This window comes from Pinus tabuliformis, chromosome Q, assembly GCF_031772625.1.
Source record: "Pinus tabuliformis cultivar Carrire ecotype Pingquan chromosome Q, CPIR1, whole genome shotgun sequence".
NCBI classification, from domain to species: Eukaryota; Viridiplantae; Streptophyta; class Pinopsida; order Pinales; family Pinaceae; genus Pinus; species Pinus tabuliformis.
In genome coordinates this window covers 1,226,540,306-1,226,566,014 of record NC_142296.1, presented here as the reverse complement: position 1 = coordinate 1,226,566,014, position 25,709 = coordinate 1,226,540,306, and the positions used below count along the sequence as shown (strand labels likewise).

The 25,709-nt window shown below is 37.3% G+C and overlaps 1 protein-coding gene across 2 annotated transcripts; it reads right to left on the bottom strand.

Annotated features, from left to right (window-relative positions):
• Positions 1-1,183: 1,183 nt before the first annotated feature.
• Positions 1,184-14,442, bottom strand: LOC149224216 (SNF1-related protein kinase regulatory subunit gamma-like PV42b). Of its 2 annotated transcripts, XM_089383508.1 has the most exons (4): positions 14,236-14,438; positions 3,192-3,334; positions 2,057-2,128; positions 1,184-1,882 (listed from the first exon to the last, which is right to left on the bottom strand). In XM_089383508.1, the coding sequence occupies exons 1-4, from the start codon at positions 14,335-14,337 to the stop codon at positions 1,210-1,212; spliced, it is 990 nt and encodes a 329-aa protein (XP_089239634.1). In that variant the 5' UTR covers positions 14,338-14,438; the 3' UTR covers positions 1,184-1,209. The 2 variants fall into 2 exon arrangements, with proteins under 2 accessions (XP_089239634.1, XP_089239633.1); XM_089383507.1 differs by lacking the exon at positions 2,057-2,128 and having other exon boundaries at positions 14,236-14,442.
• Between the last annotated feature and the right edge of the window lie 11,267 nt (positions 14,443-25,709).

The window sequence follows — 25,709 nt, the reverse complement described above, 5'->3', positions numbered from 1 at the left end:
AATATCGTGTTGACAAACCTCAATTGCATGGAAATGAAAAGATAAAACAAAAATGACATCAATGAGAGAGTGATACAGAGATATAGAGCATAAGATTGAAAGATTTTCAAAACTTTTAATGCAAGGGCAAATAAGATTAAAATAATGAATAAAAACCCATCAATATAAATAAACAACTCTAGATATCTAATAAACACAAATACTTAAGGAATTTAGACTTCTGTGATCCATAACATTGTTTAGATAATCTTCGGCAAAATCACATAACCAATCTTTTGTCGACGCGTTTCGAACCAACCAGTGTGGTTCATCGTCGGGACAAGTTGAAGAACCAATCCGGCTTATGCTTGATTAAATAGAGTGTGCAGAGACTCCAACGGCTATAATGCTCACGGCTAATTTTGACCTAAAGATCCTGGTCAAACCACTAAATTAGTTAATTGATATTTCTAGAAATAGCTAAAATAGGTAAATAAAGGAATTCATTTGTTAATTAAAAAAGATATATTATTATTAATATCTCAAATATTAAGGGAATCCATAATATTATTATTTTAATTATAATGGTCGTTATATCTCATAATATATAATCAATAATCTATATTGGAAATTATTGATTATATATTATGAGATATAACGACCATTATAATTAAAATAATAATATTATGGATTCTCTTAATATTTAAGATATTAATAATAATATATCTTTTTTAATTAACAAATGAATTCCTTTATTTACCTATTTTAGATATTTCTAGAAATATTAATTAACTAATTTAGTGGTTTGACCAGGATCTTTAGGTCAAAATTAGCCGTTAGCATTATAGCCGTTGGAGTCTCTGCACACTCTATTTAATCAAGCATAAGCCGGATTGGTTCTTCAACTTGTCCTGACGATGAACCACACTGGTTGGTTCGAAACGCGTCGACAAAAGATTGGTTATGTGATTTTGCCGAAGATTATCTAAACAAACACAAATACGTGTATATATTTTAAATCTGAACAAATAAAACAAGCCTCGAATGCGTACAGCTGTATGGAACAAAAACCTTTACTCACATTCACAGGAAAACAGTTTAAAAAACCTATATTCACATTCTCGTACAGATAGTTTTACAAAAAATTCGGTACGCATCAAGTTACAGGAGCTCACTCGAAAATAAGATGGACACACCAAAATCCTTCATGACTTGTAAATGCATTCAATGTTACTGATGAACAAAGCTGGTTGGTCCTCTACGTGCAACGCTTATAATGTCTGTAAGGCTGACAACACCAAGAAGCCATCCATCTTCGTCAGTCACCCACACCCTATGGACTTTGTTGGTGATGGCCACTGCCATGGCAGTTCCCAGAGGTGTCGTGGGATGGATTGTGACAAGAGGCCTCGAGAAGCCCTTCTCAGCCGACATCTTCAGAAATTCTGCAACTGTAATTTCAGGTCTCAAGGACCAGCTTATCTCCTCAACTCCCATTCCCCGGAAACAATTTGCTGACAGGCTTCCCACGAGCTTACCTCCTGATACCCCGAATTGCTGTGATTGAAACGAGTCCATCTCTTCTTCAGGCGAAGTCTCCACCACTCCAAAAGAACTGAATGCAGGTTTCCGATGCATCAATCTCAGTGCACTAGACAATATCATGTTGGAGGGTACAGACAGTGCCGCCATGTTTGGATGGAGGAGACCCAGGTCTGTTATTATTCTCGATACACATGGACCCATTTCGTCTATATGCTCCAGAAGGAAGCTCACCACGTCTGTCTGAGTCAGGAGACGAAACTGGGTCGTTTCATGAGGAGATCGTTCATCGTTATGTCCGTGAATTGGAACAAGAAACCGATGAACTCCTTTTGACATGCATTCCATTCCATCAATTAACCTGCAATCAGAAACAAGAAGACGATTCTAAAAACAAAGCCAGATCTCAAAGGGCTTTCAAAATAAAAACCCCTGCACAGATCCATCTAAACCTATCTGATGTGCACCTGAAGGTTGCAAAGTGCTCAAGTTTCAAACGTGGGCTACTTCTACGACTCAAAGGGGCAAAATGTACCTAGCTTCTTTCAGTGCAATAAACGCAGGTATAGATAGATGCTCATGGAACACCTGTGAGTCATGAGCTTCCCTGGCTCAAAATCAAAACAAAAAACATGCAGATAAGCATTCAGTCCATCCAGTATTTCTACATACATGCACTAAGAGTTGATCGCTTAACGTCACCGCATCTTGGCTGTAAAATATACCTAGCTTCTCTTGGTGTAATACACATGCAAATCCTCCATGGAATTGGAATTACATGTGAGCCATGAGCTTCCCCAGGTCAAAATAACAAATCATGCGGAAGAACATTCAATCCATCTCATAGGTTGGATTTACAATTACACAAGGCAGGGACAATGCGTAGTCTAACTATTCTATGCTTTGGAGTTTTCAGGTCATATCTTTCGGTCAAATTTGCCCAGAATCCAACAGAAATTTGTTGGAACCACAATTTTGATCTCTGAACTCTGCACAATCTGAATGGCCCCGGTTTTTTTAAAGTGAAGAATCAATTTACACATTCAAAAATGAAATTTAAACAACCAATTACAGTGAAAACCTCCAAAACATATAATAGTTAGGCAACTCCTCTAAAAATTATAATTATATATATATATATATAATCATGAATATGAACATTCAGTCTATCTAATAACTTAAAACTGGAATTCTATATGAGCTACCCAGCACAAAATAAATAAAAAAAACCATGCAGATTAACATTCAGTCCACCCAATAGGTTGTTGTCGGCAGCACTTTTGGAGAACAGGAATACTTATGGGCTGAACCGATTGTTAATGTTCATAAGACCCTATCTCACGGAACTATATAAAATCATAAAAGTTTCCTTCTAAAGAAAGAAACTCGCTTTACATGAGGGCTGGCTGTCCACGGGGATCTGTTCCGAGAATAATTACAAGTGAACCATGAACTTCCCAGCTTAAATAAAGAAATCATGCAGATGAACATCCAGTCCATCCAACAGGTTGTAGTATGGAGCTCTTTTAGAGAAAGTTGAATACCCATGGGATGAAAAGAATGTTAATGTTCATAGTGGGGGTGAAAAGAATGTTAATGTTCATAAGGATCTTCATGCCATGGGACTATATAAAAAAATTCAAAAGTTTCCTTCGAAGGAAAAAACTTACTTCACACGGGAACCAGCTGTCCATAGTGCTCTGCTCTCAATCGTTTGTCCAATTAAATCCGACACGGGGGTTTGCAGAGCATTCTCGCAATCATCCAAGTTGTCCCCGATATGCAGTACAACATCGAGCATTGAAACTATTCCCTGCATTCACACAATTGACTGCAAAGTTCAATATGCACCTTCATCTTTGTGTAAAGTTGAATATTACTCATATTAGCGTGAAATGGAAATCCCCGTTATGATTTAAGCAAGCTTGCAATTAAGAGGCATCAAGCAAGGAGTGCAGATGTAAGATTGCTCTAAACTACCTAGGCTCTTTTGAGCTCCAACTACATGAAGACGACAAAGTCTACAGTACCCTTCACCAAGGGATAAGGTCATTTAACACAATTTAACTCTTGAAATAGACAATTGTAAAAGTTTGTGCAAAACAATATTAAATAGTAAGGAAGCTACACCTTCACAGCCAAATAACTATATTAACATAAAAATATTTGGTACACCATACAGAGAGATGGTCATTGTTAGGATCACAACAACCCTCTTTGTTTTTATACAATAAAGAAAAAAAAAAAATCTCTATATGAAATTTTTTTGGTTTCATAAAAAGACCAAATAACTTTGAAAATTAGAGAAAAAACATAAAAAAAAATAAATTCATAAATCAGAGGTCGGATTCATGTTCTTATGAAGAAATCATTTTTTTCCCGAATTCCTGACTACAAAGACGGGCCAATTCTCAGTCTCCTCAATCATTTTTACCCCGACTTTCCGACCAACCGACTATTCCGACTACCCGACCTTCGATTATCACCCGACCCTTGTGTAGCCGGGGTCAGAAGAGAATAAAACTTTTCAACCAAATAAAAGACCTCCCGACTCGTCGACTCTTTGAATAAAACAATATTTCTTTTCGATTTAAGTGGATTTCGTTTTTTATTGATTGATAATAAATTGATTTGAAATTTGATTTTTCGCCACTTCACGCTTAATTGATTCTTTTTAGATCCCGATAATAAATTTCTCTTACGCAGTCTCGAATTGCGAATAAACAGTGGGATCGTGTAATGGGAAGTTAATGTTCAATTCAAATGAATTAATTCACACTCTTTCTGAGTTTTAATATTCATAACTTCCTAGAACATTTTAGTTTGCATGCTATTTCAATCTCTTAGACCTATTTCAGAGGAATTTGAGTTATAAAAATACAATACCAAGTTGCAGAATTTTTGTGTAAGTAAGCTGTAATTATAAAGGATTCTTCATCTTAATTTCAGAGTTTTATCAGAAATAACTCATGCTTTTTTTGAATTTTTTGTTTTCTGTTCACAGACCATAAAATGGGAAAAAGGGAAAATTCTTAGTGGAAAGACAAGAGGTGGAGCACATAAAGGAAAAACTCAAAGAAGTAGAAAATCCACAACCAGAGGAATACAACCTCAACCCATTTCTCATCTTTGACTCCATTTATAAAATGCAGAAAGCATGTACAATGAAATGGAAAGAAATTTTTGGTTTCTTTGAAAATAGAGAATGGTTAAAAAGTGCAAGGACTTCTCAATCAAAGAATAATTAGTTGGAAGATATTAGGAGAACAAAATTACACAAAGTAGTTGCTAGGGCCAGAATTTCCCCCTATTATGATATGATTTCATGGATTTTCGCTCATGTGGATATCCCAACCCGAACAATGTTAAACCATAACAAAACTGTTATAGCCTCCTGGAAACCAGAAGTCCTGTCAGCCATCTATAAGCTCAGTCCCTCTGAAATCCAGCTCGATGTTGATTTTCTCAAGAACTTCCGAAACACTATTTTCAAAAAGTGCAGGGAAAATTATGACAAGGTGATTGAAGACTGTTTAAGAGAAGAAGATGAAGGGTTTAAGCTTAAGGCTAACAAGGAATATCCCATCTCTATTTTCAAGAAACCCATAAGATTTCTCATCAAAATGTTAACCCGATTATATGGAGAACTTTCTCAAGAACTTCCGAAACACTATTTTCAAAAAATGCAGGGAAAATTATGATAAAGTGATTGAAGATTGTTTAAGAGAAGAAGATGAAGGGTTTAAGCTTAAGGCTAACAAGGAATATCCCATCTCTATTTTCAAGAAACGCATAAGATTTCTCATCAAAATGTTAACCCGATTATATGGAGAACGAGACCGAGACCCTAAACACTATAAAACCAAATGGATTTCAATAATCAATAGCATCCTAAATGATGTGAAGCATATCAATTTGGCTAACATTTTGTCACAAAACATCACAGACGCTTTGAAGTTATCATTAGTGTCTCCTCCCAACTACAAACACATATTCTATATGTTTGTCTTCTTAATAGATATTATTATTGCCTTAGTCCCATTTCCCCTTATGAAATGGAACTATTCCATTGACCAACAAGCCCCCATTCAAAATTATGCCCCAACCCTTTGGGAGAGCAATTTTGAATTCCATTTTTATGATATTTTCCATTATGTCATGATCCATTTTTATGAAATCTTGTTTGGTGAAACCCCTCCCAGAATTAGTCAAAGTCTAAAAGAAGGTCTAGAGTCCATAGGTGACTGGTTTGTTGAAGAATTATTTTTCTACATAAGAGTATATGGCAATGAGGTTGGTCCTCATCTCTTACCTCGATATATTCTTGAAATACTTGCTCTAAGGGAAGTGGCAAATCAAGTTGCTTTAAACAGCCAGGTTCGGAAATTAAGAAAATTACAAAAGAAAATTTGGTTTGTGTTTCCAATTAAATTCAGAGAAATAAATATCAGAGACAAGGGACATGGGTTCAAGGAAGCAGAGGAGCTTAAGGATGTTTTGCTGCATTCTCTGCCTCAGTATGATTATGACCCCCATGGAATCATTAGCATTCATTATAAAACAATTAGTTATGTGAAAATATTTGCTCATCAGGAGCCTCCTTTTGATAAGATTTTCATAGCCATTGATGATTTTCAGCAAGCCATTGATAGAGGAAAACTCTTAAATGTTGAAACAAGAGCCCAATTACAAGAATTTAGGGAAAATCTTTTTGAAAGTTTCTTAAGAGAAAAAGGTCTCCATCTCAATATCTCTTTAGAAGAACTAAAGGCTTTTGAGTTCTTTCGATTTGATTTCAAACAAATTACTTCAGATCCTTCCTTTGTCTCTCAGCAAGAGCAAGGAATTCAAATTGAGAAAATAGAAGATGTTTCTGTTACAGGTAAAGAAGCAAAAAGCAATGAAAGACTAAAGAAAAATCAGCATGCTACAATAGAGGTTACAACTACAAAAGTTCCAGAAAGAAAGCAAGAAAACCCAGAAACAATCAAATCAACAGAAAAGAAAACAGTGAGTGAACAAGAAATCATTGTGATCAATTCCCTTGAGGATACAATGTAGGATCAACCAAAAAACATAACATGTCAAGAAATGAAAATTGATGAGAAGAAGGATAAACAAATATATCATGATATTGTTTCCCAAAGAAATAAAGAGGCAATGCAACCATAGACAAAGATGGATATTGCTTCCACTACATCTCCCAAGACCTCATTGACACCTATTTCCATTAATATCCCTTGGGATTTTTTTCTTTTCAAACCTGTTTCTAAACTAGAAACAATTCCTGATACCATCCTGTCTCTAACAAAATATTATTTTAATTCTCAAACCAAGTCAGTAGTAAGGAAAACAAAGAAGATAAAACTTGATTCTATAGAGACTGTTTTAGAATTCAGTTGGCAAGCTCAAGGAGACGTAAAAGAGAAGGCCAAAGAATCTTCGCAGGCCTTAGGTGCTTTTGTGAATTATAATCAATATTATCTTAATGAGTTAGAAGCGTTATATGAATGCAGTCTACAGAGAATTAAAGTGTTGGAGAAGCAGTTAGAGAAGACCGAGTTATTTACTGAAGAAATTTTGACAAAAATACTCTACAATCCTTATCCAAGGCTTTGCAGTAGAGAGAGAGAATCTACAAAATCGATTTCAAATGGAATTAAATGAATTAAAGTCAAAACATGAGCAACATGTTTAGGAATTAAAACAAGCTCATGAAAATGAAACTCGCATTTTGGAGGAGGCTGAAAACAACATTGATGTCATGACTATAGTTTTGAAAGAGCAAATTGATTCTCTTCAAAGTCCACTTAATCAAAATCAGGGGGAAACATAGAGTCTAGAGGTTTTCAAAGAATAAGTATTTTAAATTTGTCTCATTTTGAGGAAGGATCAATCAAAATTCTACAAACAGATGGATAAAATCTCAAGATTTTATCAAAAGATTATAAATTTGAATGAAATAATTGATTCCTTGGTGGAGGAAGAAATATACATTAAAAATAGATTTTTGTCTATTCTTCACTGGGAGCAAGAATTCCAATCAGATGAAATTCCTAAAGTGTCCAAGATAGATGGAAGATTAATGCTTGCATCTTGAACCGTACAGAAATAGAGGCCACAGAAATCAAAGAATGGGCTAAAAATGCCCAAGAACAATGCTTAACGATATGGGAGAAAGGCACTGATTTTATTGAAGAATTTGATCTTTTAGGTTCCAAGTCAGTGAAAGAAGTTGTTTCAGGAGAATTGAAATAGTTAGCAAAGACCTCGCCATCAAATATCAAAGAGGGATTAATGGGATCAAAATTTAGACACAAAACACTTTCCAGAAGTTTCTACAGTTCCCTTTTGAGAAAATTAAGATCATTTCTAAATCTGGAAACAAATATCAGAAAAGAAAGAAAATGATCCAAAGTTTGGTTGCAAATTCCCAAGTCAGCACATATTAGTTCCATTCGATTCACTTCTCAGTCGTTTCCCAGGTTTATCCACAATGGGTAAAACATATCCAAATTCATGCACCCCATCTATTGTTGAACCTAAAAGACGAAGATTTTGAAGACAAGGAGTTACTTTCTTTTCAAGGAAATATCGACTGAACAATGACATAATATTTATTTTTGGAAGCAGTACTTTACTTTAAGAAAATCTTTTTGATTTTCTTGTTTTCAAAGACTTATCTTATTTGTTGAGACATATCCTATTTTTTTCAAGTATTTATAGAACCTCTTACATTGGTGTGAGAGGTCGAGAAATTGTGAAGACTCGAGACTTGCATTTTTGAATCAATTTTGAAGTTACAACTCTTTTAAAGATCAGTTTCAGATTTAATGTGCCATGAGCTATGAGATTAATGTCTCGACATCTTTTTAATTCCTTAATGGATGATTCTGGTATTACTATTTAACTTGTGCATATTGATTTCTAAATGAATATTTAGTATTCTGTTTAAACATTTCTTTGGATATGTTACAATTTATATCTATTATCAACAGAAGTTATGAAATGTTAACTTTTTGTTATATTCATGTCTAATGATTGAAATTTTATATTCAAAAGATAGAATCTGAATTGCTTTTGTTTTCAAGAGTTTTCCTTCATACTTCTTTTAGTTAATGCATGCATACTTATTCCAAAAAACATATAAAAATTAGTTTGAATAGGATGAAAACTAAATTGAATATCTTTTTTGAGTTTTCTGTATAAAAACTCTCCAAAAACTTACCAAAACTTATTTGTGTGGTTAGTTGGACTCAAAATCCAGTCGGATTTAAACAGACATGATATTTCACATGGTTTATTATGTTCGAATGAATCCTTTACCCCCTGTTGTTAAAACTGGTTCCATTCAACCAACAATTTGTTTATATTTTGTAGATAATTGTAAATATTAGAATATGTCATATATTTTCCCTAGATTAATTGTTTTTAAATTATTTTAGCCTAAGTTAGTATAGGCAATTGGGCCTTAGTACCGAAGAGTATATGGCCATCTAAACAAAAAAGGGTCCAAGTGGGACTTTGATCGGGCAAATACTCACTCGTTGCAAGAGGATTTCGTCCACCTATCAACACATTCTTATGCCTTGCATTCAGGGGGATATTTAGGCATAGAAGGACCAAATTTCAGCATGGATTTTTAAGCAAATTGATGATATTTCAATGCCAACAAGCTTTCCTACTTTCCCAAAATGGAAATTACATTTGTAGAAGGAACACACTAAAGTTCAGCTTAGTGTACAGGAAAAATAATTAAAGTATAAAACAATGTTATCAGAACCACCAAATTGGTTGACCCCTCAAACCGGTAACCAGTGAGAACCAAACCAGAAGTGGAAAAAAGTCGGACCAAAAACCCAATCAATCAAAAAATACATAAAATATTCACACATACACACACGCATCCATATGAATCTGAACAATCGATATGCCAAAATGCTTATTTATATAGCAAGTAAAAGTGCATATAACAAAAATAACACTTTGAACCAAAAATACATCGACAAAGAGGCTTTAGATGGCCCCTAGTGTCAAAAAAATGTTACAACAAATACTTACATATCATCAAAATCATTGCATATATTGTGATCCTCATCATCAATATCACCCTCTAACCATTAAAATAAGATAGAAAAAGCATGTGTTACCAGATCCAAGGGGACTTCATGTTGGATCCACGGATTTGTGTTTCAAATACAAATACAGATATAGATCCACCCAGATCCACATAGGATCTGCTACATAGACGAATCCTTCAAACGCGGAAATGGATCAATGCTACTGAAATGTATCTTGTACCAATTACCCTTAACAAACCGAGTCCCAAGCAAATAACATTATAGTTTTTGGTTTTTATTTTTATTTTTTATTTTTTCTAAGGGTATTTGCCACCAGTTTGAAACCCTAAAAAACAAATATTATATTTGGGATTTTAATTGGATTACTTATTAGTAATTTGTAGGTTGTATAGTTGTATAAGTTATTAATTATCTACAGGTTGTATAGCACATGATAATACTAACAGGAAAAGTTTGACACATCAAAATTTGAATCTTCAATTTTTGATAATGCTAACAAGAAAGCTTGGAGACATTACATAGATAATAATATATATTGTACAAAGGATGGTTGTTCCATTAGTAATTTAATTAGATCAATCCCATCCAACTCTAAGTGAAGAGTCCTCTTAGAACAGTATGCTACATAGACTTAGTATGTTCTCAAACAATGTACAATATTCATTTACCTTTGTAACTAGATGGAAATTTTTTTATTTTAAGCCAAATTTCAAGGAATATGATAGGTTGATTATGATATAGAGTTGAAATATTGAATGATGAGCATATAGACCCATTTGGGAGATGCAGTTAGACTGACTCTACATCATCATATCAATAGAGTGATCATTTATGGGACACACAATTTTGTATTTACAGTTATCCTTTTTGTATAAAGCATGACGCATCATGATTTATGTATTTAGATTCACAAATTATGTGATGATTTCAGTTCTAATGTTGTAATTCATGAATGGTTTTGATTTTTAACTTTGAATATGTTTTTTAAAATTTGAAAAATATTTTTGTATTTTTTGTACATGGCATTTTCCCACTGTATCAGAATCCTAGCTTTTCAAAAATCTGGTTGATTTGTATTTGAATCCAAATCTGGATTAGTATTTGCTTATGTTTCCTAGTAACTTAGGGAAAATCTTAACATCTCAATCCATATTTTGTTTGAGTGATGGGTATAATTTTCTTAGGGTCATGATAGAGGAGTTTAACAATTGATCAAGTGCTCAATATTTAGCTCAAAAATTAAAGTTCTCAAAATGGCTCGAAACCTGAACAACCGTGTCTGTCTTGGGAAAACAATCCTAACGCAACTCGTTTCATTGAAAACGGAGTTCGTATGAGAAAGTTATTGTGTTCTGATCGCTTTGCTAAACAAGTGAAATTTGCAAAAAAATGCCCAGTCACTGCACAATCAACAGTCCGTACTGCTGACGTGGCAGGTGACTAGGCATGGTCAACATTGGTCAATGGAGAATCAAGGATCGACAAGTGGCATTATCTGGTTGGATTGTATAGTGGTTTGTTGGCGCATTTTTATTGGTTCATTTTTGGACCAATGGAAGAATCGTGGCAAGCCCGGAGTCTGCCACGTGGCACCTCCCAAGGTCAGATTGGAGGTCTAACTGTGGAGCAAAATTTATTGGCAGTAGTCGGGGTCGAACCCATGACCTTCCACATACAGACCATACGCCTTACCAACTATGCTACCAGGTAGTTCTTACCCTATCTATTCTCCGCATATATTTAAGTTGTAATCGTTTGGAGGTTGGCGCTTAGGGGAGGGCCAGCCCGCAGGCCAACCCTCCCCCCAATGTGAACATAATATATATAACTGCAAACGGTAATGTTAACTCCGACAGGCTCCAACAATTAGCATGTGAATGATACATAACCTCGGCGGTCAAGGTAATAGACTCCTCCAAAACCGCAACATTAACTCGCATGTGAACACCGCAACCTCAAACTATTAGTTAACTCTGACGGTTCCACTCCAACATCCGATGCGAGATAACTGTTACATGTGACCAGGTCTATTAAGTTGCCGGAGGTTACGGGTTGTTTAGCGCCTTTGAAGCTAAGTCTAGTGCTTTCCTTCTATCTTTGAAGCTTACTGAGAGTCTTTTTATGCATTATTGTGGCATTTGATGATAGCATTTCTTTCTTGTTTTCTCTTCAAATTACCATGAGGAGATTCATTCTTCCTAAACACTATGTCTCTGTTGCATCTTCTGCTCAAATCAGAATTTATTCCACAGTTCAAACGTGGCTCCTAAAGTGCATCCTCATCTATCACTGCCTATCTTTTGTTGTGTTTGTATCATTTTTCGCTTGTTTTAACTGTTACATCACCTAAGTGGAGGATATCTTAATTTGCACTCTTACTAACATCATTGTCTCTATTGTTTCATTGAGTGATCTTATGGTGCTTTACTAATTGCTATTGGCATTTTGTGATCTTGTGCTGAAAGGTGATAAATTGTGATCTTAATTGGTTTGCATCTTAGCATCATTGAAGCAACTTAGCATAATTATCTCATTGAGGCAATCTAACATTTGTTGGCATTTGCACCCTCATTCTAAGCTTTCATCTAGTATATCATAGATCTATGTGCATTCCTAACTTGCTTGCATTTATCTTATATTTGTCACTGATTCTTGTCTTATAATGCTAACATCTCTTTAAAGTGAAGGTACTTTTATTGCAAGTTATCTTTTGCTCATACATCGCCTTTTCATCTTATGCTAACTTTTTCTTGCAACATTGTTTATCATATGACTTGATCATTATTATGCAAGTATTTTTTAATTCACTTGGGCATTTAAGGCACTAGTCTCTCCTTGATCTAATTGAATCTATCTTCTTGTGTTCTACAATTTTGCTTGCCATCTAATTTTAACTCAAATTACCAAGATAACCAATTACATCTCCTAGACTTGTTGTTTTCAACAGATTTCCTATTTGATTTCCACCTTTAGGGACTAACCCCCTTAGCTTGCCTAGGAGATAGCTTAAACAGAGTGAATAGGGATCAAAGTGACAACCCCTACTCTAAGTGTTGCGCCTTCAAAGTGTTATCTTATGGGGATGGAAACATCTCCCACACTAGGTTATACAGCTCAGGTGACAACATGATGCATCTTTGATCATTTAATTTAACTCCAAGAACTTAACTTATCTAGCTTTAGAATAGTTGAGCCTTAGTTATTTTTGTAGGGTCCACACCCCTTGGCTTCACTAGGAATTAGCCTAGACGGAGGAGTTGAGATTTGAGTGACAACAATTCAATTTGAGACTTGCCCCCAAGGCCACACCAAGTAGAGTTAAATATTTTATTGATGATAATAATCCCAGGTGTGGATTCAAGCGGTAACACCTCCAATTTATTCAGATGTTCTGTGGGGTTTCTTTGATTAAGCAAGCCAAAGGGATTCTCGCAGCTGTGGAGTTGGGGTGGTGCTTTTTAAAAATACCTCTCATTATTTTCATTTTTACTATGCTCCAGGTAGGGGCACCAATATCAAAGCAGAATTCTATGCTTTATGGACTCTCTTGCACTTTGCAATCAACCAAGGCATAAATAAACTACAGGTGATAGGTGATTCGAAAATTGTGATAGACTGGGCATGTAACAAAATAGTGGTTGAAAATGCTGTTATTGGTCACCTTGTTCAGGACATTTGAAGATCCATGCAATCAGTGGATCTCATTCAGGCATGTATACAGATATTTAAACAAGAATGTCAACAAGCTGTAAAAGGAGGTCTTGTCTCTGCGTCCAGGTTCATTTGGCTCGAACAGATACAGGGAAGGACAGGAACAGGAAGCAATGGAATCTCATTTTTAATCTTCTTTGTGATGTCAGTTCAAATCTTGTTTTTGTACAGTTATGGTTGAAGTTATGTCTCTATGGTCAATTCTCAGTAATGAAAACTCTGCAGTTATATAAAGTAAAGTTCATGGTATCTGTCATAAGTGAAGGTGCAGTCATTTTCTGTTGATTGTACAGTTTTTATATGGATCACATGGTTTTAAGAGCACAGTCCTTGGTCAGGTAGAAGAGGAGACACATATCCAAGTTTTTTTTTTTAACAGACCTATGGACATCCTATGGACAGAAACATGTATAATCAGACATGATTATAAATATTTTTTTCTTTGGATAAAAATAGATTGATGTATATCTATATATATATATATATATCAAGATTGAGGCTAAGGCAGATATGTTGGCTCTCCTAACCTATGGTATGGATCACCTGTCTAATCTGCCCTGGCCCAATGATGAATACATTTTGATGCATAATATTTTGTACCTCGTGTCGTAAAGTACTATAAGATGCATTTTCCAAAAAATAATAAATAAATATATCTATTCAAGGCTATCTAGGTTTAAGCTTGAAAAGAAACAAATTTTGAAAAATGCCTATGCTCAATATAAATTCAAAGACATCGCACAAGTAGTTTATGTGAAGGAAATTGCACAATGATCAATTCAAGAAATTGTTCTTTGGTCTATATCCTCACATTAACCACGTGCAATACCAAAACCAAGGAGAATTTAAATGTTCTACATTTAATCAGAACTTAAACCATTACTAAACTATTTCCATATATTACAAAAAGGTGGAGTCTTACTATATAATGTGAACTGCCTTGAAAAAAAGTTGTTCCCTCCACTGATGCTCGTTGTCCAGGACTAGTGGCTACTGGTATAGCTGTGATTTCATTTTCAGCCATTATTTTGAGAACCTTTTCTACGGTTGCATCTTTTGGTGCAAAGATCAAGAACCTTTTGTTTGCCACAAGATCACCTATATATGTTCTCTCTAGAACCCCAGCCATCTATTGTGACCAAGCAAACTGATTTAAGTGATTTTCTTAAGCAGTTAAAATCAAATATAAATATCTTAGTTAACAATCATATTTTTTAAAAAGTCAAAAAGACTTTAAAGAAAGTTTAAAATCAAATATAAATATCTTAGTTAACAATCATATTTTTTAAAAAGTCAAAAAGACTTTAAAGAAAGTTTAGAGGCGTGCAAATAAAACATAAACATCCTAATCCAAAATCCTTTTTCCTTTAATTTTCAGTGACATAATCTAAGAAAGACTTTTAAGGTAATCAGACTAAAAATGAGCATCCTAGTCAAACGTTATATTATTTCAAACTCAAAATGACTTAACCAAACTTTTGCTGGAGAATGTAAAATAGTTATTTCATAGATGCATACCAAGATATTTTGCCTTTTGTTATATCATTGCTTGTGGCTTGCCAAAAGACGAGCTAGAAGTTTCTAAAATACTAATTAGAGAATTTCCCAACAGAAAAATTGTGTGACTAACTAGCAAAGCTTGAAATAATAAAGGTTGATAAAGAAAGGACTTTACTAAAAACAAATTATTTAGCCTTTGGCTTCCTTTCTTCATGGATAATCATTACCTAACATGTTTGATCACTGACATAATCTATGTATTGAATATCAAAATTGGAAAGGGGTAGGACATGGTTGTTGAATGGTGTTGTCATTGATGTCAACCCTGGAGTTTGACTTTGACTAAACACCTGTCATTGATGTCAAACTATTAATGAACACTCTTAATATTTCTCTGAATTACATCAAGTTGGAAGCTTCACTTAAAGGATGGCTAGAAACCCTAGCTCCAAGATTTGAATATCCCAGTTGATGGATACAACCTGCACTAGTTGGAAGTTTTTGAAGAAGAAAATTATTGAGTTTTCCCTAGAAATCCTCGCCATTGGATTTCTCCTTGTCGACCCTATTTCGGTGGTATGTGGCACACCCTGAGAGGCCTCCCAGTTTGAGAGATATTCTCACTTGAAGTTGACTAACCCCATTCTTGGGCAAAAACCCCAACACCATGGTCAAAGGTCAAAGGAAAATCAAATGAAGAAATTTAAATGTAATTATAATTAATTATATTAATTATTAAAGTATAAATTGATTAAAAAGAAACATTATTAAAAGTAATGGGTTAACATTATTTTTAAGTATAAACAATTTTTAATTTTAATTAAAGTATAAAATGATTAACATTATTTTTAAATGTTATCAAAAGAATAAAAGATATCAATCCTATTTTAAATTAAAGTTATTAAACACAAATGTCTCCCTAACCTATGATATTCGTTGCCCTAAAATCTAGGAATTTGATGCCTCATAAAAACCCTCCTTTGTCTATAAAAGGAGCATCCAATATACCTTCATCAAGTGCGCAAAAATGAATATCAATTCTTGACAAATATCATTCTGAAATTTCTCAACCCCTGTGGAGAAAACACATTATCTGAGGAAGGGTTTCAGTTCTTTTGTTTTTGTTTGGGTTGGTATTCGTTCTATTAAAGGAAGGAGCATAACCTTGAGGGTGGCATATCTTCAGACCTTACTATTTGACTACGAGCTATAGCCCTAAACTCTGCATCTGCGGAATAAAGAGAAGGTTCACCTTTGCATTTAGTTACCTCTGCGACCTCAAAAATTAGAGCCTTGGATCCTCTTTTCTGGCATTTGGTTGGGTTTGCTTATTATTTTGTTTTGGATTGAACTTGGTGGCTCAACCCTCTGTAGGGCATCCAAGTTGGGTTATAATTATAGAGATAATATTTTTTATTGGTTTCTTTGGGGACTACTTGGGCAGAGTTATTGCAGGTGGCCCTTTAGGGCATTAATTTCTAAGCAAGCACCCTCAACCTTGTCCTTAGGGAAAAGCTTAACCATGGACCCTATTAGGTGGTTTCAACCATTAAAGAGGGTTACAAGTCCATGGTACATCCATCAGGTGGTAGGTGGCACGTGATATAGTGATGGAACAAAGTGGGGATCAAGGGAATGCTCTAGGCCACATGTCATGGTACAAGGGTAGCTATGATGAGGGAAGCCCACACTTGGGTATATGAGTGTAGGAGGGAGCAATTCATGTTCATGAGTTACCCGACCTTTGTTTTTACACCCTTCTTCATATGCCTTTTACCTTTAATTGATTCTTCATAACTGCTTGGGGCTCCATGGGATGAGAGCATGATGTGTAGGATATAGTAGTAGGTACCTCCTTTTAAGGTAGGGCATTTCATTGCCCACCAGAGGTTGCGACAATCATGGGTTCCTTAATCTGGACGAGGCTCATCTAGGGCCCATAGGAACCAGGGTGATGGCCATAAATAAGGGGTAGAGCTCATGCTTGGCTTTTGTTGACGTGCTAAATTTGAATGTCCTGACCATCTTTTGCATTTTGTGGTACATTTCCTGTTGAGAGTGGCCAAGTTATGTTTTTTCTTTTCTTTTTAGCTGCATCAACCTCTGGGGCATCGTTCGAGGCCCAACCCAAGATGTGGACAAGGGGAGGGGGAGGCTAACTTTATGTGGACCCAGTGGACACATATAGACCCATATGGGAGAAATGATGAATGGGGCTAAAATGAGCAAAGGGGAGTGATATATATGTTGTTGGGAAGTGGGACCACGCAACCAAAATTGGGATTTCCCATGTAGTGCCAACCCTAAAGCTAGTGGCCAGTAAGGAGCTCCCACGGGACTAGGATACAAGGCTAACCACCAAATCGGGTAGAGGAGATAAGAATACAGACCTAACCCACTCTTTCGGCCAAATCCCCCCACCAATCCATGCCTAAAAGTGTCCATGATAAGTAAGCAAAATCACTCAACTACACCAATGAAAATTCATACCTTCAGGGTCGGGAGGCCCACCTTCAAACATACGATCATAACAGATGGGCGAGGGACCACATAGTTGGCTCAGGTGGCGGAGATAATGGCACATCGAGCTATCTAATGGCTGCAAGGGGCTGCTCACTGTCAGCGAGGGGCCATCTAAGAGAAAAAATTCTCCTATGCATACTACCTTTTACTGCTCAAACTAGCAGGGGGTCCTAGAGGGGCACTTGCTAGGTCAAGAGCAACAATGAAGCTAAAGCCCACTGTCACCACAGCTAAAGCTTCCTACTCTTTACAGACTTTCACTGATGGGAGGAGACCCGATATATAGAGAATCACTTATAAAGGATAGATCAACTAAGATGGGTGTGAAGTGATCTCGGGGACCCTTTCCTAGGGGAGGCTCAAGAATGGGACTTGCTTGCTTCTTAAGCAAGGTACAAAGCTTTCTAGGATAAGGGGACGAGGATTTAAGGACTAGGTTCAAGGAGTTTGAATTGTAAAGGAGCTTCCAAAACCCTAAAATCCTTATTGAACTTGGTTTCCCAAGTGGTTTTTAAAGAATTGACTTTTCAAAGGTATGGGACCACACGGGACCAAGTGGACCCAAGTTAGGTCAAGAGGAAGGAGTCTAGAAACCAATGCTAGATTTGACCTAAACAAGGAAGAGAAGGGGATCAAAGAAATGATTTTTACTCAAAGGTGCAAAATGATCCCTATGAGGAACTAGCCTAAGGAAACTTAGGGCAAAAACCAATCTCAAGGCTAGGGCTTGGGATATCTCACAACCCCACCATCGAAATTTTCTCAAATTTGGAGGCCTAGGAGACACACCAGTGCAGTAGACGCTAAGAGACCGAATTTTTCTTATGGGTGGTTTGTCGGGAAACTGATGCCCTAGGGGGTCTAATGTGGCTAGACCTAGAATAAATAAGGAGAGGTGAAGAAAAATGTTTCTTCGAGTGATCACCTTATGGTAGACCAGTGCCCCTAATCCCTTAGGGAGATTGGATTAAAAAAAATATGAAGATAGACTTCGTTTCTAGGTCAAGGAGGCTCTAAGATCAACTTCACTTGTCATCTAAGGCAAAAGAGAGTGACCTTAAAAGATTTTATACTTCGTTTTGCAAGGTGGAGTGGCCTTTCAAGATAAATTCAACCATAGAATTATCCCTAGGAGAATTCGTTCAACATACATGGCCCATACATAAAGATATGCTATATAGAAACATAGTTCCACAATTTCGCAATAAATGCAGGCAACAACTAACCCTAGTATAGCAAAAATCTCATTATCAATGCATGTGACAAAGTAAAAGATTAATAACATTAAATTTGCACTTACATGTAAGAGAATATATCCAACCACCAATAGACTTGCCAATCATGAAGCTCCAAGATAAAAAAAGACAATCCATACATCAAAATTTATCCACGCTCCAAAATTTCGTCCACCAAGAAGGAATAGCGAAAATCTCAAGAGAGATACAAGTCCAAACCAAGTGATGATGAGAAATGAACTCTCATCATTTGTATTTATACACCTCTAAGGAGTTCGATTTAGCTATTTGAGCCTACATTAGCCCCTAAAATAACAATAATGTGCAAATAACTAACTTTTGGTGACAAGCCCACCAAAATAGCTCATAAACAAAATAACAAGTCTCTCAAGAGGTCGAATGATCAATAATACATATCATTGGGCTCTCTAAGAACCCTGATGAAGTCCATAAGTGCCATAATGATGAATAGGAGTTCCAAAAATAATGGACAAGGGGTTGGCACCTTGTTCTCCACATAATAAACCTGTGGTTCTCCCAATAGCTGTGAGAGAACACAAATAACCTCATGGGTCTCCAAGTAAATTGAAGAGCCTATAGACCATTTGTAATGGCTCAGATGATGCTGTAAGTCATGTCACATCAGCATACAAGTCCTGGGTCATTTTCCAAGTGCATAATACAACTGTGGGGCTAGCTGGGCAAAGGTGAACCAGGTGCATCTTCCTCGTCCAATAGGTGAATCTCGAGCAATATCTGAACATCTCTGGGGATCCATGGAGTGTTGTCTATTGCTGTGGAGGCCCATGGCTCTCAACGCACACCCTATATGTGCCAATGTAGCCCTCTGGAAGATTAGGACCCCGTATAGGGAGACCAAACCTAAGATGGAGACCACCTGCAATCCTGCATAAGATCCAATGCGTCCCCTAGCCTTCTAGTACAAAAAGTCATCAAGGAAATCGAGTAAAAGAGCTTACAAACCATGGACAATGGGTGGGGACTTCATAATGGCATGCCCTTGTGCTAATGTCTCCATGCTCCAAATGGGGTTAGCCAAGTATCCTATTAGGTGGTTTCTACTTCTAAAGGGATAGTATGCCCAAGGTACATCCTTCAAAAGGTGGTGGCATGTCATAAAGAGATGAATGGAGTAGGGAATGAAAAGGGGCAGCCTTGGGCCACATTCTGGGGTACAAGAGTAGCTTGAAAAAGGGAACCCCACACTGGGGTATATAATATATAAGAGGGAGAAATCATGGTACATGAGGTGTCATGGCCTTGATTTTTCCATCCTTCTTTATATGCCTTTCTCCTTTTATGATTTCTGTTTAATTAACTGCTCGGGGCTCAAGGAGTAAGAGCATGATGTGTGAGATGTAGCGGTGGATACCCCCTTTAAGGTAGGGCAGTTTATTGCCCACCAGGGGTTGGGACAATCATGGGTTCCTCAATGATAAAGGAGGCTCATCTGGGGCCTGTAGGAACTAGGGTGATCGCCATGATGATGGAGTAGAGCTCATGTATTGGCTTTTGCCCACGTGCTAAATGTGTTTGTCTCGACCATCTTTTGCATTTTGTGGTACATTTTCTTGTTGAATGTAGCCAATTATGCTTTTACTTTTCTTTTAGCTGCATCAACCTCCAAGGCATGATTCCAGGCCCAATCCAAGGTGTGTGCAAGGGGAAGGGAAAGCTAACCCTATGTAAACCCAGTGGAAGAATGTGGACCCAGGTGGTAGAAATGATGAATGGGGTTATAATGAGTGGAAGGGGAGTAATATATGTGGATGAGAGAGCAGAACCACGCAACCAAAATCAGGGTTTCCCATGTAATACCATCCCTAAAGCCTAAGGGTCAATAAAAGAGATTTAACGAGACTAGGGTCCAAGGTTAACATCCAAAAGAGATATAGGGGACAAGAGCGCATACCTAGCCATTTCCGCCAAATCCCCCCATTAATCCATGCCCAGAAGTGTCCACGATAACCAAACTACAATACTCAATTACGAAATGACAAGGCATACCTTTAGGTTCGAGAGGCCCACCTTCAAACATACGATCATGGCAGGTGGGTGAGGGACCACATGGTTGGCTCAAGTGGCCGAGAAATGGCACAACGAGCTAGTTGGTGGCTACAAGGGGCTACTGGATGCCGGTTGAGGACCATCTTGGAGAAAATTTTTCTCCTAGGGATATCACCCACAAAATGGGTAACATTTGGCTCCAACTGGGACGTGATCTCTCAAAGAAGTGGATGAAGCTACTCGAACGAGAGGTCACGAGAACGCCAAAAATCTCTCGGTTACCATAGACTTGTTACCTGCACATAGAATAGATGAAAAACACAGGGCAGCATCCTTTCGTGGTGTCTCATGATCACACTTGCTTGAATTAGACCCATAAAATCGACTCATAGAAGCAAACTTTCAAATGCAGTTTTTAAATCTAAATGAAACTAATCTATCATGAGAAATATCATATGTCATTAGTTCTAATGCAAAAATCAGCATGCAATGCATCCTACTCTAACATGCATAACATACAATGTCAAGTGCTACGTATAATCATAGACCTAATGCAACCAACATGTCAATTGATCAATACAAGAAGCATGCTTCCATGATTATCTTTGTAATGGACCTGACAATACGAATGGGAATAATGATATGAGGGGTTGTGAGGGTGGGAGGTGGGAAAACAAGAGACCCATATGCCATAGAAAGGAACCTTGGAAGAAGGAAAAGGCACTAGTCGAGAGGATTGAATTTGATCCTCTAGCCAGGAGATGGAAATGTTAATGACCAAGTATATAAATCTTTGATGAAGAACTATCTCAGGCCTATCATCGTTAGGGTAAGGAGTAAATGACTCAAACATATTTAGGATGATACTATTTTGGTCATTGGGAAAACAAGAAGTGGACTCATCATTGTGTTTGGGGAAAAACCATGATTCTTGTTTTTTCATAAGGGAAACTAGCTCTTCATCAAAACTAGGGGAACAAACTTCGTCACAAACATCCATTTTCGGGGCAGGGACATAACAAGGGGAGGAATGCTCAAACATGAAGAAAAACCCTCTATCGGTGGCATGGCTAAAGGAAGCTTCTTCCTCAGTTTCTTTTACATTAGAGTCATCAGAATTACCCACAATTTTGGAAGGCTCTTCTTTGATTGAATCATCTTGGAACATAAAGAAGAGACCCTTCCAATCACTAAGAAGGGCTTCATAAGGGCCAACACTGTTGTTCAGAAGGGGCAGAGTATCTTCTTCTTTCCTAAGCTCATTTTTATAGATTTGAGAAACTATGGGGTCTTCATTTTTATAATCATACCCAATTCCCCAATCAACAACCCAAAAGTCGCTCGTAGATTCTTCATTTATTTGACTATCATGATCCTCCTCAGAATGATCCCATTCTTCTCTATATATATGGTGTTGGTTAGGATGCCATTCATTCTCTTCTTTAGACATGGAGGACTTTTCTTCCTTCATCTGTTCTCGAAGAATGATATCCAAGGTATTTACTTACATGATTTTGATAGAATGCTTCAAGAAGTCATCAGTAGGACTCTTTTTATATTCACACTTCATGTTACAGAGCCTTTCGCTCACAATAGTGGGAGAAAATTTCTTGGGAGTTATATGTAGCCATCAACTACCTGCACGATTCTTCATATTCCATCATCCATTCTTGCAACACCTGAGGGCTCTCGGGATCCAGATCTTCTTTATCAACCTTGGAGGACATGCCTTTCAATTTGTGAGTTTTTTTTTTTCGGCACAATCCTCAAGGCTATTTCCAAACTCTTCATCTTCCTTACTAGGCGTATGAGATCTCCCTTCTTCTTTATTTACCTTATCGGAGAGCTCCTCAAGACTCAAATGAGTTTGGCTTTCCTTGCTCTCTTGATTAAGATTATTTTGATTGGCCCATTTTTTACAAAGACATCCTTGAATTGATCAAACTTCTTGGGGGGAGGTTGACAAACCAGTCCCTAGCCTTACCCTCAAGTGACAATGCGAAGATCATCATGAAGATATCATCGTCATCCTCATTAGGCATCCATAAGGTACATTCCCATATAAAGTCAACCATATATTTCTCGGCATCAACACTATTTCCATCAAACTTGGGCAACCATTCATAATGCTTAGCAATTAATAGGTGCAGAGGAATGGAGGAGGCCCTTAAGTTCAGTGCCTTAAATGAATTTAGGCGTTGAATGACATCTTCAACCACCTTTAGTTTGAGCTTCTTGTGTGCCAAGAAGCGGTCAACCAAAGTGGATAAAGAAGAGATACTTTTAGGTTTGCATGATTTTTCAAGCCAGCCCCCAGGTGCGGTCCCAATAGAGATGAGGAACTGATGAATCCAAACATCTTCATGAACAATGTTGGCCTTTGAAATATATGCCATGAAACTAGCCACATGGTCAACTGCTGAAGATGGGTCATCATCAAACCTAGGTAAGGCTTCCCCATGATTATGATTAATGGCATTTGGGTATCTCGGGATCCCTTTAGTATCCAATGTTGGGTGTCTTGCTGCCCAATCCCACATGGTTTTGAATATTCTATGGGGATCATATGTGGAGTCGCTAGGGTGATTGAAATTTCCTTCACAAATGCTTGCTTCACCCTTCAAGCATTGACTTTGAAGCTTAATGAAGAACTAGGACTTTGTTCTTCCAATGGAGTCGCCAATAATGTTATGTCAATATGTCGTATGGGGAACAAAACACACGTTTCGTGTCCCTGGCAACGACACCAAAATGTTACCACTCAAACTAGCAGAGCGTCCTAGAAGGGCACTTGCTAGGTCAAGAGCAACAATGAAGCTAAAGCCCACTATCACCTCAACTAAAGCTTCCTACTCTTTACAGACTTTCACCGATGGGAAGAGACCCAATATATAGAGAATCACTTATAAAGGATAGATCAACAAAGATGGGCGTGAAGTGATCTCCAGGACCATTGCCTAGGGAGGCTCCAGAATGGGACTTGCTTGCTTCTTAAGCAAGGAACAAAGCCTTCTAGGATAAGGAGATGAGGATTTAAGGGCTAGGTTCAAGGAGTGTGAATTGTAAAGGAACTTCCAAAACCCTTAAATACTTATTGAACTTGGTTTCCCAAATGGTTTTTAAATAATTGACTTTTCAAAGGTATGGGACCACACGGGACCAAGTGGACCCAGGTTAGGTCAAGAGGAAGGAGTCTAGCAACCAGTGATATATTTGACCTAAACAAAGAGGAGAAGGGGATCAAAGAAGTGATTTTTACTCAAAGATGCAAAATGACCCCTATGAGGAACTAGCCTACGGAAACTTAGGGCAAAAACCAATCTCGAAGCTAAGGGTTGGGATATCTCACAACCCCACCATCAGAATTTTCTCGAGGCCTAGGAGACACACCGACATAGTATAGAGGCCAAGAGATCGAATTTTCCTTATGGGTGGTTTGTTAGGAAAATGATGCCCTAGGAGCCCTAATGTGGCTAAACCTAGAATAAATAAGAGGTGAAGAAAAATGTTTCTTCAAAGTGATCACCTTATGGTAGACCAATGCCTACTCCCTTGGGAATATTGGAGTCAAAAAGAATATGAAGATAGATTTCGTTTCTAAGTCAAGGAGGCTCTAAGATCGACTTCACTTGTCATCTAGGGAAAAGGAGAGTGACCTTAAAAGCTTTTATACTAGAATTCACTCAACATACATGGCCCATACATAGAGATATGCTATATAGAAACATAATTGCACAATTTCACAGTAAATGCATGCAGCAACTAGCCTTAGTATAGCAAAAATCTCATTATCAATGCATGTGACAAAGTAAAAGAATAATAGCATTAAATTTGCACTTACATGTAAAAGAATATATCCAACCACCAATAGACTTGCCAATCATGAAGCTCCAATATAAGAAAAGACAATCAATACATCAAGATTCATCCATGCTCCAAAATTTTGTCCACCAAGAAGGAATAGTGAAAATCTCAAGAGAGATACAAGTCTAAACCAAGTGATGATGAGAAATGAACCCTCATCATTTGTATTTATACACCTCTAAAGAGTTCGATTTAGTTATTTGAGCCTATATTAGCCCCTCTAAAATAACAATAATGTGCAAATAACTAACTTTTGGTGACAAGCCCACCAAACAAGATCATAAACAAAATAACAAGCCTCTCAAGAGGTTGAATGATCAATAATACATAGTGTTAGGCCCTCTAAGAAGCCTGATGAAGTCCATAACTACCATAATGATGAATAGGACTTCCAAAAGTAATGGATAAAGGGTTGACCCCTTGTTCTCCACATAATAAATTTGTGGTGCTCCCAATGGGTGTGAGGACACACAAATGACCTCATGGGTCTTCAAGTAAGTCGAAGATGCCTGTAGACCATTTGTAACTGCTCAGATGATGGTGTAAATCATGCCACATCAGCATACAAGTCCTGGGTCATCTGCCAAGTGCATGGTACCACTGCGGGGATGGCTAGGCAAAGGTGAACCAGGTGCATTTTCCTCATCCAATAGGTGAAACCTGAGCAATCTCTGAACATATCTGGGGACCCATGGAGTGTTATCTATCGCTGTGGAGGCTCATAGCTCTCAATGCACACCCTATAGGTGCCAATGTAGCCCTATGGAGGGTTAGGACCTTGTATAGGGAGACCAAACCCAAGATGGAGACCACCTGCAATCCAGCATAAGATCTAATGCGTCCCCTAGCCTTCCAGTACAGCAATTCATCAAGGAAATCGATTAAAAGAGCTTACAAACCATGGACAACGGGTGGGAACTTCATAATGGCATGCCCTTCCATAAGGGGTTTTGGCATGTGCTAATGTCTCCACGCTCCAATTGGGGTTAGCTAAGTGTCCTATTAGGTGGTTTCTACTTCTAAATGGGATAGTATGTCCAAGTTACATCTTTCAAAAGGTGGTGGCATGTGATAAAGAGATGAATGGAGTAGGGAACAAAAAGGGGCAACCCTGGGCCACATGATGGGGTACAAGAATAGCTAGAAAAAGGGAAGCCCATACTTGGGTATATAATGTATAGGAGGGAGAAATCGCGGTACATGAGGTGCTCCGACCTTGATTTTTCCACCCTTCTTTATATGCCTT